Raw genomic sequence first — 13,839 nt, 5'->3', positions numbered from 1 at the left:
ATGCCATGCAGGTGGATGAGCCCTCTGTGCAGCTACTCTGGGCCTTTCTGTACCCACTTGCTGTGCTGCTGGCCACTTTATTGCATAGTAAGAATCTTTGCTGCCAAGCTCTGCTCCTTATGGATCATTGCCAATTCACCCATGGCCGCCATCAGCGAGCCTCCCCACTTCCATCTCTGACCATTATGTTGAAGGTGGATCCTCTGGTTTCAAACACCGGAGCATAACCCCCTCCTCCTCATCACACAGAAACCCTCTGTCATCACACAGCATGTGCCCCCCGCCCCACACACACACCTCTTTATACTAAGACCCAACCCTTTCCTTGTCTCTCACCCGAATGATGCTGGAAAGTGTCAGGCAGTTCCCTGAATGCAGACAAACAAGATCCATCCCTAGGTGTGTCCTAGGGTCTATGTGTCTCTCAAAGTCACGTTTCCAGGTAATTCAGACCAGATGGATGCACTTCTTATTTAGCCTACTTCAGGGTTCGCTGGCAGTTGAGTTTGGTCCTGGTTTTAGTACAAGAAAAGGCTTGGTGCCCTTCCCATAATTTAAGAGTGAAGGTAATGAGGAATTTCTTGTGAGGAAGAATCAGGTCACTAGGATCCTTAGTGACATTGTCAGTTAAGTATTGGCCTGATCACTAATAAATTGGTGGTTCAAACCCACCAGCTGACACCCAGGAGGATGAGATGGGCTACTTCTATGAAAAGTATCGCCATGGCTACCCTGTGGGGGAGTTTTACCCTGTCCTCTAGCTTTCCTGTAAGTCACAATCGACTCTCAAGCAGCGGTCTGGGATTTTATTTTATTTTATTTGGGGGTTAGAAGTTGGGTCAACTATTTCAAAGCAAGAGCACATTGACATGACATTGATTAGGAAGTATGAGTTCACCACAAGTTGGACATTTGTAACCCAGAGACTGCCTGCATCCTGAGTAGGAAGCTTGTTTGCTAACATAGATAGTCCAAGTCCTGGGGATGTAGTGGGTTATGCATTAGGGGAGGGTCAGCCATTCAAAACCACCAGTTGCTCCACAGGAGAAAGATGGCTGTCTGTTATTCTAAAGATTTTTAAATTCTTGAAACAGTAAAATGTAGCTCCACTCTGGCCTTTCAGGCCATGGAGTGCTAGCATTGCCTTGGCTGTGGTGTGTTTGGCAATGAATGAACCTCGGCACACTCCAGCCTGCAGAGACCTAGAATTAAAATGGAATGATCCAACAACTGGGAGCTTACTTCTTAAAGTTTCAGACCAGGTCACCTCCCAAAGCCTTCATGGATAAGCAACGTGGAGGTCACATAGAAATTGCTTGGATTAATTACCAAATAGCCATCCTTTCATTCTATAACAGTACCAAGTGACCACCGAAAACTTTATGAGACCTAGTGTACAATCTACACCTTCTCAGTCCACCCTTCCCTTCTCATCCACATCCCCTAAGTACATGTCCGTGTTGTTGGTTGGTGTCACTGAATTGGCTCCAAGTCACAGCGGCCTTGTGCCCAACAAAAGGAGACACTGCCTGGTCCTGGGCCATCCTCACCATGGTTGTTATGTCCAAGCCCATTGTAGCAGCCACTGTCAGCCCGTCTGGTCAAAGGTCTTCCTGGTTTTGGAATCCCTTCTATATTTCCAGGTAGGTATCGTCAAACCTATTTTACAAGTGATAGAATGGAGGTCCATGGTGGACGGGCTCCTCCCACTATACAAAACTACCATAGCTCATGAAACTACCTTCCTTGTTACCTACAGATGGGCATTACCCAATACCCATTCACAATGATATGATTTTTTGTTCTTTGATGGCTGATACCTGATCCCATCGACACCTCATGATCACACAGGCTGGTGTGCTTCTTCTATGTGGGCTCTGTTGCTTCTCAGATAGATGGCCGCTTGTTTATCTTCAAGTCTTTAAGACCCCAGGTGCTATATCTTTTGATAGCTGGGCACCATCAGCTTTCTTCACCACATTTACTTATGCACCTGTTTTGTCTTCAGTGATTGTGTCAGGAAGGTGAGTATTATGGAATGCCAGTTTAATAGAACAAAGTGTTCTTGCATTGAGGGAGTACTTAAGTTGAGGCCCAATGTCCTTCTGCTACCTTAATACTAAACCTATACATATATGCACATCGATCTATTTCCCCATTGTCATGTATAAATATATTTACATATGTACATGCCTGTAATTAGACCTCTACAAATGCCCCTTACCTCCTAGTTCTTTCCTCTATTTTCTTTTACTCATGGGGAGGAAATGAGCCAGTCAGGGTGCAGTATAGCAATGATGAACATACAACTTTCCTCTAGTTCTTGAATGCTTCCTCCCCCAACCACAACCCCTACTATCATGATCCCAATTCTACCCTACAAATCTGGATAGAACAGAGGATGTACACTGGTACAGATAAGAACGGGAACCAGGGAATCCAGCAAGATAAATTCCTCAGGGCCAATAATGAGAGTAGCGATACCAAGAGGGTAAGGGGAAGGTGGGGTAGTAAGGGGGAACAGATCACAGGGATCTACATATAGCCTCCTCCCTGAGGGACGGACAACAGAAAAGTGGGTGAAAGGAGACATCAGACAGTGTAAGATATGACAAAATAACAAAAATTTACAGATTATCAAGGGTTCGTGAGGGAGGAGGGACAAGGAAGGAGGGTAAAAATGAGATGCTGATACCGAGAGCTCAAGTAGAAAGAAAATGTTTTGAGAACGATGATGGCAACAAATATACAAATGTGCTTGACACAATGGATGTCTGTTTGGATTGTGATGAGTTGTACGAGCCCCTGATAAAATGATTTTAAAAAGAAAAGAAACTGCCTTCCTCTTGCAAATCCTGAAAGAAGGCTAAGGTGACCCAATATCAAAGCCTTTCTGCACCTTTGCTGTGAGCAGGTAACAGGCTAGAGAAGACAATCTAAGCTTCCAGAGAACTGACCCCTCCCTGCTTATCGTACCCCCATTCTGGGCCAGGAAGCGGGGTGAATAGCAAGAGTGCATGGATGAACTAGGCTGAACCCTTGTGTCTGCAGGTGCACAGGTTTCCTTTGTGGAGATCCACAACACGCGTCACACACTTGCTAAAGCTGAGACAGGTGTAGCCCGAGAGGGCTCCCAGAACCTCAGCCCTGGTAGTGAGGCCTCTCGATCCTGCCGCTCCCTTCAGGAGAAGGTCAATGGTTGCGTCGCATGTGTCCCCCCACTGGGTGACTTCTGTGGGAGATGAGACTGCGCTTCTCACAGACAGGAGGGACGCCTCTCTGCTGCAAAGCCAACCCGGGGTGGAATGGGATGAGGGGGACAAGGCAGTTGGTCTTCCTCGGGTCCCTCACTTCTGAGAGGAGGTTTTTCTACTGGTTTTAGCCGTGGAACATTTCCTGATACAGAGAAAAGATCCTCGTGACATCTGACTTCTCAAGCTGCATTTCTGTGGTCTTGTGCTCACAAAGCACCCCCTCCACTTGTTTTCTGGCTTCCCGTGCGCTCCTCGTGCCTTCCTGCTTGCCTGAAGCACTGCATTCATTCCTTCCCCTGGTCACCCCACACCCAGCCTGCGCCCAACCGTCTCTTAGGCAACCACTGGCTCTCAATTTAGTCACAACTTTTCCCGCGAGGCCCTTGCTTAACACATCACACCTCACCCCTTCAGTCTGGGGTGGGCGACCGTCCTCTGAGCACCCACAAGATCCCTACCATTCCCAATGGTACCGACTTATTAAATTCGTCAGTTGGTTGACAGTGTTGTCCCATGCTAGACTCTGAGCTTCTGCCTCTGACCAACACATCCTTGCCACGTAATAGGCCTCCCATATGGACGTGTTGACTGAACTGATGGATGAGGGCACTTGGTTGTGGAAAGCAAACACGTCAGATTCCGTGTCGCAGTTGTGAGGTTACCTTCTCGGCCTTTGCCAGGGAATGAAAACGGGACTGTCCTCCTTGTCCATGGTTCCCTCAGAGCCAGCATCTTATCAATTTGCAGGAACACGTCCAGGATTTTCTTTGAGTTCTCTGAGGCCAGGGACTCTGTTCGATCTTTGTGCTCCCATTTAACACCAAAAAGGGGGTTGCTTAGCAAGTGGTTTGCGATACAAGGGACAAACATGGCCTCCATCTTCTCTACAGGTTCATAACCTACCCAGCTGCGCTTATCCGGCCCCTGAGGTACTTATTTACCCCCATTACCTGCCCAAACGGGAGTGTCGTTTTATTAGGGTACGATGTAGTATTTTTACTACAAGGGGCCTGGTAGTGGACTGGTTAGGTGCTGGGCTACTGAATGCAACATCAGCAGTTCAAAAACCACTGGCTACTCCATGGAAGGAAAATGAGGCTCTCTACTCCCATTATGGGTTACAGTCTCAGAAACCCACGGGGGCAGCTCTGCCCTGTCGTGTAGGCTCATTATGAGTCAGCCTCGACTCGATGGCCGCGAGGGAGAGTGACCACAGTACACGTCACCTTGGTTCATACTGACTTCTGTGGATTTCAGGGGTTCATGAATGACAAATCCAAATGGATCTTACTGTTTGCGATCTTTATTTCTAACAATTTTGGAGAACCTTAACAAAAATAAACAAAACAAACAAAAAACAAAGATAAAATTTCCTGAAAATGAGGACGTATTAGACCATTATCTTGGCAGGCATTTTGTTTATAACTTTTGTTATCAGTAATAGAATGTCCTTGTTTTACATTATAGATATAGATATATATATTTATGTATATATATTAGTTATCTATACTTCAATAGAAAGAGACATATAAAAGCCTTTTCAAATGAGGCATGACACACACATTGGACACGCTTATTTACAGTACACCAACGTACTTCCTACACAATTGTAATAGATGCTTGGAGGCCAGAGGGGCTTCACAAAGACAGTGGGGCACCCCGACCAAAAAGAGGTGCCCCGTGCAGCTGGACGCTTATTGCCATGAGTTCTCACGATGTCCAGACAGCATGTTGGCATTAAAAATGGCATCTGTTATTGAAAAAGACTATGGGCACTGGATTCATTCTGGCTGCACAACCACTGGGGACACGGTCTTTCATCTGAGCAGGGACAGAGGTGTGGTGCTGACGGGAGTCGGAAACAGAAAACGGAATGAGGCTCATCCCGTGGGCAGGACTCAGGTTTGGGCCAAAAAGTGGAGAAGATGCTACAGACTCAGGGTCCTGGTACTGAGCCCGAGCACTTGTGTCAGGTGTCAGTCCAGACATCACGGGCCCCACCTGCAGGAAACAAATCCCTCCCTCTCTGAGCTGAGGAACCAGAGTCTGCGCCCAGCACTAACTCCAGAACACAAAATATAGAGGGCTCAGCATCACTATACATGTTAAGATTATACCATCATGTAACTTCTGAGAGGACCTACCGAGAAACCCTCAATGGTTGAGTTTCAGAATGTTCCAGTAACCCCCCTCCACATTTTTTTCCTTTTAAAAATTTCCACAAGTTTACCCTTCTGTAGCGTTGCCTACTTGAACTTGTTTTTGTACACTAGACCATTAGGGTACAATATTCTTGCATATCCCCCATGCCGTAGGAGTGGTCTGCCTTCATGTTCCGAAGTCGGATTGCAAACATGAGATGTGAGGGTGGGTCTAGATGTGCTGAGCATTATGACTATGGCATGAGTGACCCAAAGGCATGGCCCAGGGACTGGGACCCAGAATCTGGTCCCACATGGGTTCCAGCACTTCAGAAGAGACTTCTGGAAGGGGTAGGGGTTCCATTCCCAAAAGAAGGCTCTCCTTCACTCCTCATCCCTGCAGCTCTGGTCCATGCATGCTTTCATGAAACTAAATCATCCTCTAGACTTCCTCCCCCCATGGGAAATAGTTCCATCTTTGGGACCATGTTAAATCTCATGGTAATTTCCAAAACACTCCGTTCCGTCATTCACCAATGATGACTGCGGGTGAGTCCCGGACCCGGCTGTTGTTCTCTTTGCTGCTCTCCTCTCCATCCCTGCTGCATCTCGGTCTGTGCCTGTGTGATGCTCTTCAAGCCTAGCCCTTGTTTGCCTCAGGCAAGAAGAGGAGTCAATTCAAAAGGAACCAGCACCCTCTGCGAGCTCCGCGGAGTTTTTAATCCAGCAGTTGGTCCTCCGTTTAGATGTTTTTCTCCTTCCAGAGAGAGATAAAAGCCGCCGATCACATCCACGATGCCTCTCCTTTCTTTCTTCTACTTCTTTTTTTTTTTTTTTTGCAATGGCATCAAATGCTGACATAGCATTTCTTTGGAATTATATCAGCAGGAGCTTTATACACGTGTGCGTCAATCTCAGCGCCCCTTCTGCTAAATGCAGCATAAGTTAGTTTTCTCTGCTCAAGACAGGGATTGGAATGAACACAAAAATAGTGGGTGGACCATGGCTGTGCATAGACAGTGCCTGGGGAACTAGCTGGAGCAGCTCGTTCAACCTGTCTCCCGTAGTACGTTTGTTGATCACCAACCTGGATCCACAATTCTCATGGCCTTCATCCCTCCTTCCCTGAGGCCCCCTCACTCCTCTGCTCTTATGAAATATAATGGGGACTGATAAAGGCCTCCTTTCTCCCTTCTCCAGAAAACATGACAAGGGAATGACAGTATGGACCGCCCATTGCCTCGAACAAGGGGCACATTTGAATCTGTTAAGAGTTATATTTACATACATATGCTCCATTTCCGCACACACAGAGGTTAACCTGAGTTCTGAAATGCTATGCGCACTTAATTGAATAAAAAATGGTAGTAAAGCTATGAACTAGTAACGTACCGGACACATCTAGTTCAACGGGAGCCCGCCACCTCCCTAGGATCACAGTGGTGGCTACAAAGTTGAGCTCACCCACTCTGAGGGTTCTGTTTCTTTATTTTCTCATGCTTTTCCCGGAAAGCATCTTCGAGAATGAGAAGCTGGGGGGCTAGGGAAAGCAGAGCTGGTGAGTGGTCCTGTCTGCTCTCTATTCAGCTTTTCCAAATATCCAAAATGGAAACAGCACCTCTATGGGGGCAGCCCACCCACCCAGCACACCTCACCCTGCCCCCACCGCCTTCGTGTGTGAAGTCTGCCCTGAACTGGCCACATTCTGTAATCTGCAGCCAGAGCTCCCAAAAGACGTCACACGTTTCTGGTGAGTTCCCTAACGTCTGGTCCCTCCAAGCCACTACTTAAAGTAGTTGAGTCCAGCCACCAGGAAGAACTTCTCTAGGAAGAGCTCTGAGTCCAGCACAGCGATGTGGGCGGCCCGGCCGATGAGGGTGTTGGCAGTGTTGGGCAGAGCATGGAACACGTTGTGTCGAATTAAAGTGCAGTCCTTGGCTTCCACCAGAGGGCGGAGAAGGTTGTTGATCATTTCTGCGTACACTGGGCCTGCAAAGAGGGAGGGCAGGTATGAAGACAGACACCTGGGGAGAAGCTGGCCGTGCACTCTAAAGAGCTGGAAGCAGGCAGACCTCACAGAGATGGCAGGGTTGGTGCCCGGCCACCGCAATGAATCAAAGACTGTTAACAGAGTCACAGGAAGGGGCTGGTTTCTCAGTGTGCACAGAACTCATGTGTGCACTAGGGGCTAGTGATGTTTGCAATAGCGACTAGATGGCAGTCTACTACAGTGGCCCCGGGGGTATAATGAGTTAAGCACTGGGCTGCTGACTGCAAGGTCAGCAGTTTGAATCCACCAGCCACTCCATTGGAGAAAGATGAGGCTGACTGCTCCCGTAGGGATTTACAGCTTTGGAAACCGTGTGGAGTCATTCTGCTCTCCCTATCGGGTTGCTTTGGGTCGTAATGGACTCGATAGTCATGGGAAGTCTACTAAGTGTAGAGAAGCATGAGAGAAAAGGTTGAAATATTGTTGGAATGACCAGGGATTCATATGCCTATGATTGTATCTGTGTACAGATATATAAAGGGGCTTCAAAATGTTAATAAGGAAATTTTTCCATTACATTTTTGAGGTTCCTCATACATTCATCTTGCAAATATAGATCATGTATATGTTTGTGTATTTCATGTATCTATATGTCTATATTATGTGTATGTCATGTATATATGTACATATTTGTGCATACGATATATAAGTCAGAGACAGAGAGACACAAGAGAAAGGGAGATAGAGACACAGACAGAGGAACAGAGACAGAATGCTACCTCTCATTTATTGGATTAAACACAGCTCCATGCTGGAGAGGAAAGGGACTATATAGCTCACTTCCTTGTCCGTGAGTTCAGAAGATTGGGATGGTGCCCAGCGGCCACTAATGAAGATTTTGATCTAACATTCTTTGGAATGTTCATCAATTGTTGAGGGGCGGGGTGTGACAAAATTCCAACGTCTCGTAGAATCTAGACTTTCTGGAGTGTTGGGGCTGAATGAAGCCTGATAATTGTCCTGAGACCATCCTTACACCTGAAACCTTAAACCAAAATTGTCCCTCATCAATCTGGCTTAATTAGTAGAGAATATCTGTCATGAACACTGGGGTCTTTTAAATAACGTTCTATTTGAAATCAAGCTCATCTCAGCAACAGGAAAGGCGTGACAAACATTTTAGGCGGTCAATGTGTTTACGTCAGGAAAAAGGGACCATTCAGAAGAAAGAAAATGTGAATGAGCTGTATGACTTGAAGCATATAATGTTATGGAATCAGACCTGTGGAATTGGTGCACAGGTACACGTTGTATTGCGTGTCTTCTCAAGAACAATGAAAAAGAATTACAGCCCTCTGGTACCTTTTGATCACCTACCTTTTGACAACCTGTCCTGTGTTGTCACACTTTTTCTGGAATTCACTCTTGATTTTAAATCAGAAGGTCCCTGAGGGAGGGTACCTGGCTCACCTGTGTGTCTGTCCTTGAGGGCCGTCCTGCACATCTCGATCCTGGCTGAATGGAATGGCACGTAGCGGTCTTGGGGAGAAGCAACCAGCACGACATTTTTGAAATGCTGCAGTCCTGTAAGGAAAGGTGGAGCTCTGTACCTGGGCGGTTCCACTCACACCCTGTGGAGTACGCTTGCTACGGACCCGTGAGTGGAACACCCAGAACACAAGCTGGCGTATTGCACACTGAGACCTACGCACACAGCGGAGGCTGGCGTGTACCCTGGCTACCTCGAGGAGACTGAGGAGAGAGCTCACTACAAGAGACTTTTGTGCTTGAAGAGAAAAAGACATGGCCATGGAAGCTAAGAAGACACAAAGCAATCTACCCTGAGCAGAGGCAGCAAAGGGGGGAGAAATGCTGAGCTTCTGATGAAGGGAGAACACAATGCACCTGAATTTTTCTTTTGTTAAATGGGTGTACACAAATGTTAACTGGAATAGAAGAATAGGATGGGTCAAATCCCTGGATTCAAAGGCTTGGAAGAGGTATCCCAAGCTCTTTCCAGAGCCTGGTGCAGGACATCAGATGGTTGCCAGGCTCATGCAGAATGACACACAGCCAAAGACAGAGTTGACCGTTTGGTGGCTGTGCACTGCAGACGCTGTCCTAGGTTTCCAAGAGGGAGATTTCGTGTCTAGCGGCATTTCAAGCCATGATGTCTCCTGTGATGGTTGGTACGTTGGTTCATCTGAGGTTTAGAACTCTGCGTCCATTCCAGTGTCGCTTTGTCAGCCACGATGGAACTAAGCTGCACTGGCTTAGAGGCGTGAACATAATTGACCCAAATCCTTTCTGGGTGAAGAAGGCTCAATTCCTGAGTTCACCCTAACAGGCATGATTGCAAAGTGGCCCAGGAACTTACCACAGGTGACAGCAGTGGTGAGTAAGCAGAGTTTCCATTGAGGAAGACCAACGAGATAGTCACAGGGTCAGTGGTTGGTTAGTGAGGGGAGATTTTGCATGAGGCCAACTGGTTCAGCAGAAATGAACAAGCCCCATGGCCGGATGTGGAGACCACTGGCCATAATCATTGCTTTACCTGGTTCATTCTAGGACCATGGTCAATTTTCTAACTCATGACACAGTGAGTGGAGGTGAAGATGTAATGTTAGGCATGAGCTGTCCCAGACTAACCCTGTCTCTACCACACCATCCCATCCATGGGCTATGTCCTGTGTTGGTGAAACTGTAACTAGGCAGATGAACCATGCATTGGCTCACAGCCCTTGGGTCTATGTGATCAGCACTTAGAAGATTGGTACAAAATAGCAGCAAGATGACCCTAGATCTCCTCCTTGATTTTCAGCCCCTGACCAAATCTGTTAAGCCCATTCCTGCTGGGCCCCTTGAGGAGAGGGAGATGCCCTGTACCCTGAGCTTCCTGGTGGTCTCTTGCCATAAAGCGAGGGCAGTGTGACATCACTGATGCCCACTTGTCTCTCGGCTGTGGTCCCTAGCTTAAGCTCAAGACCACAAGGTGGGCCACTACAGAGCAGGCCACCTACCTGTCTTCTGGCTGAGTTGGTAGAGGAAACATTTGCGCAAGTCAGCGTGATCCCTGAAGGTCAGCTGCAGAAGGGAGCCAGACTTCTTCAACTTCTGCATGAGCCACAAGCCTAGGAGTGAAATTGGAGTTGAGTCATCAGTCCTTGTTTCACTGTAATTGTTGTTAGCTTAGAATAGAACCAAGAGAGCAGCAGGACATTTTAGCAAAGGCTGGGAAGTTGGAAGGACATTTACTGTTATCGGTCACTGGCATGAAAAATCGTCTTGAAAATGACACGCTGCAGGCTTCATGAAACCAGCCATGCCCTCCAACTTCCGGAAATCTAGACCAAGAATGGTTGGGGGGTGGAGGCTTGTGGTGGTGTCAGATGCCTTGGAGTAGACCCTAACTCACATCAATCCCATGTAACAGAACATAAATGACCCCATATGAATCCCAAGGCTGTAACATGAGAAGGCATTGTGCTGCTAACAGCAAAGGTGGTGGTTCTAACCCACCTGCCACTCTGTGGGAAGAAGATGAGACCATTTGCTCCTATAAAGATTTACAGGCTTAAGAAACCTTACATACGGTTGCTGTGAATCAGAATCAACTCAATGGCAGTGGATGGAAGTGCAATAGATCCCCAGGTGCCTTTCCTGTGGAGCCACTGAGTGAGTTGGAACCACCAACCTTTCAGTTAGCAGTGAGCGCTGTACCAGTGTGCCACCAGAACTCTGAAGTCAAAGGGTATGATGCCAGGGGTGAAGGGTGTGTAAAGCTACTCCTGGAGTCAGAATGGGTGCAGTGGTAGTGAGGTTGGTTGGGTGATTGGTTGGGTGGTTGGGTGGTTGGGTGGTTTTATACATCCTCAAAGATGGTTGCAAACCTAGAGTTACGTTTCCTTCCAGGACTCATTCATTCAGCTGGTTGAGCAGACACAAAGGGACCCTTGTGGCGGCTGCAGAGCGCGTCCTTAGTCTACCTCCTGCCTTCCTAAGCTCTCTGTGTTGAAGTCAGAGAGCTGCCTGTAGTCACCGATTACACTGATTACCCTAGCCTCGATATCATGAAGGGACCACCCCTCCTCCTCAGAAACCTCATCCCATGATTCAGTATCTTGAAAGTGGTGCTCCTGGTCCTCCTCCTGTGAGGCATAGGGAGCCTTGCCTCCTTATCCTTCATACCAAGCCTTGCTTAAGATGTAAAGAAAATTGCAAGTGGATCCACACCGAGGGCTGTGTCATACCCCAGCAAGCAGCTTTATAGATGGCTGGCTTCCATGATGTTTGCATCACCTTTTCCCATGGACTTTATCTCCTTCTCTTCAATTCTCAACAACCTTATTTTATCTAGCTAGCTATACATAAGAGCTATAATATATAATAGAAATAATAGCTAGCTGGCATAGATAGATAGGTAGATAGATTGATCAATAAATAGATAGATAGATAGATCCTTTTTACCAGTTACTCTCCTGAGCCATCTCCAAGTCATAGTAACTTCATCTCTAACAGCACAAACTATTGACCAGTACTGTGCCCTCTTCAGGGTGGTGGTTATGTCTGAAGTCCCGCTTGGGGGGTTGTTGAGTCAGCCTAGCTCATGGAGGGTGTCCCTCCCATCTGCTGACCCTCTACTTTCGTGAACACAATGGCCTTCTGGAGCAGTGGGTCTTTCCTGATGAGGCATCTGAGCAAGTAGCCAAAGTCTCACTGTCCTCGCATCTGTATAGAAGCCTAACTTCTCACAAGGAGGTCAGAAGAAAGCTTTCATGGTGCTGACAGGTAAAAGTTTATAGTCTCAGAAATCCTGTATAGGGATTGGTGGTGACTTCTGGGTGGTGTTGTGGCTTGCAGTGGTGCCCCAAAATTCATTTTGAAGTTTTCACAAAAATCTAGTCTCATGTGACTTATTTTTGACAATTGACACAATATGAGACATTTTTCCCTCAGACAGAATGTGTTTGAGAGTGAATTGCTGTATCTCCCATGGCTGGTACCTTCAAGCGGTAGCCTGGGTGTGCCCTTGATGGAAATTGGGTGCAAGCATCCCCTGGTTATGATTCATCCTGCTATCAAAATGGCCAGAGCACCCCAAAACCAATCCTATAGACTTTTGTAATTCTCAATAGTGCATGTATCCCAATCATGGTCCTTTGCTGCTTCCCAGACCCACAACAATGGTGAGGATGGCTCTGGACCGGGCAGTGTTTCATTCTGTGGTGCCTAAGGTCCCTGGGTCAGAACCAACTCGATGGCACCTCATAACAAGCCCCACCTGCGATTTCGAGCAACCCCCCTTGTGGTCCATGTCCATCGAGTCAGCCCTATGGGCATGGCTCCTTGGGGCTCAGCTATGACTTCATGTTGATGGTTTCCCTCATGCGGTTAGGTTGCCTTGTCTTTTGTTTCCTTACCCCGATGGCCCTCACAGGGAAGCATTGGACTGCTCATTGCAAGGCAGGCAGTTCAAGCTCCCCAGCCACTCCCTGGGGAGGAGATGAGGCTGTTTGGTCCTGTGAAGATGAATAGGCTCAGAGACCCTCCGTGTGGCTTTGAGTCGAAATTGTCTCTATGGTGGTGGGTTTGAGGAGGATAAAATGCATGTGGATTGGGGGTCTTTTCTTAGAACGCACCCAAGGGGCATCGTGGCTGTATGTCTTCCCTAGAGAAGACATAGATCCATAGATAGACACACTCACTATTTCCATTTCCTGGGATAGTAGATATTAAAGGACATGGTTGGGATCTTTGCCAGGATCTGGGTGAGAACTCACTCCAGTTTTGTCCCATGCTCTTTCCTCCACACCACTCCCCATCTTCAGTCCTTTCCAAACAGAACCCCAGAGAGCTCCCCCTTCATCTCACAGAGTTGAAGGTAGGCAAGCCTGTGGAGCATATGGTCTAGCCACCCCGTTGACAAGGAAGGAGCATCTTCTAGGTCCTTACCTCCCATGCCCCAAAGCCCCATCCCCAAACTCGCTGCCCCTGGCTTCAGCCCGGGACTCGGCAGTGTTCATGGTGATGATGTCCAAGCTGGGACAAGCCTTACCTGTGCTAACTAGGGCACTGTTGTTGTAGAGAGTCCCCAGGTGAGGCCCAGACAGAGACAGGAAGGTGTGAAGTTTGTTGAGGTAATACCGAAACCGGGGCCGAGTGAGAACCGATCGGATGATGATGTTTCCGAGCGAATGACCGATGAAGCTGTGTGGAGACAGAAACACCACAGTGACCTTGACAGCTTCCCGAGAGCTCATCAGTCCTCCATCGCCCACTGGACACGGTGAAGCTGACCAGGAGAACCCACCACAGAAACCCAACCGTGTTGCTGTGCTGGTGACACGGACTCATGGTGCCCCCCCCCCCCTCTGTGTTGGAGCACAGCTGGGCTCGTGGGGTGATGCCAATGGCTGTGATGTCACAGACGTAGAGAGCCAGGTTCCTTCCACAG

At 47.8% G+C, this 13,839-nt stretch overlaps 1 protein-coding gene across 1 annotated transcript in view; it reads right to left on the bottom strand.

The window, feature by feature from the left end:
- Nucleotides 1-4,535: 4,535 nt before the first annotated feature.
- Nucleotides 4,536-13,839, bottom strand: part of FAM135B (family with sequence similarity 135 member B) — a 235,072-nt gene continuing 225,768 nt past the window's right edge. Inside the window, exons 18-21 of the mRNA XM_045286938.1 lie at nucleotides 13,441-13,592; nucleotides 10,406-10,516; nucleotides 8,856-8,969; nucleotides 4,536-7,384 (exon numbers count right to left, since the gene is read on the bottom strand). Of these exons, the coding sequence (XP_045142873.1) occupies nucleotides 7,179-7,384; nucleotides 8,856-8,969; nucleotides 10,406-10,516; nucleotides 13,441-13,592 (583 nt within the window). The 3' untranslated portion in view covers nucleotides 4,536-7,178. The remainder of the gene's footprint in view (nucleotides 7,385-8,855; nucleotides 8,970-10,405; nucleotides 10,517-13,440; nucleotides 13,593-13,839) is intronic.

The sequence above is a fragment of the Echinops telfairi genome, unplaced genomic scaffold, assembly GCF_000313985.2.
Source record: "Echinops telfairi isolate 266 unplaced genomic scaffold, ASM31398v2 ScPeMD7_1;HRSCAF=3_0, whole genome shotgun sequence".
Classification (NCBI taxonomy): domain Eukaryota; kingdom Metazoa; phylum Chordata; class Mammalia; order Afrosoricida; family Tenrecidae; genus Echinops; species Echinops telfairi.
The sequence above is the reverse complement of the archived record's forward strand: the minus strand, read 5'-3'. Positions and strand labels throughout refer to the sequence as shown.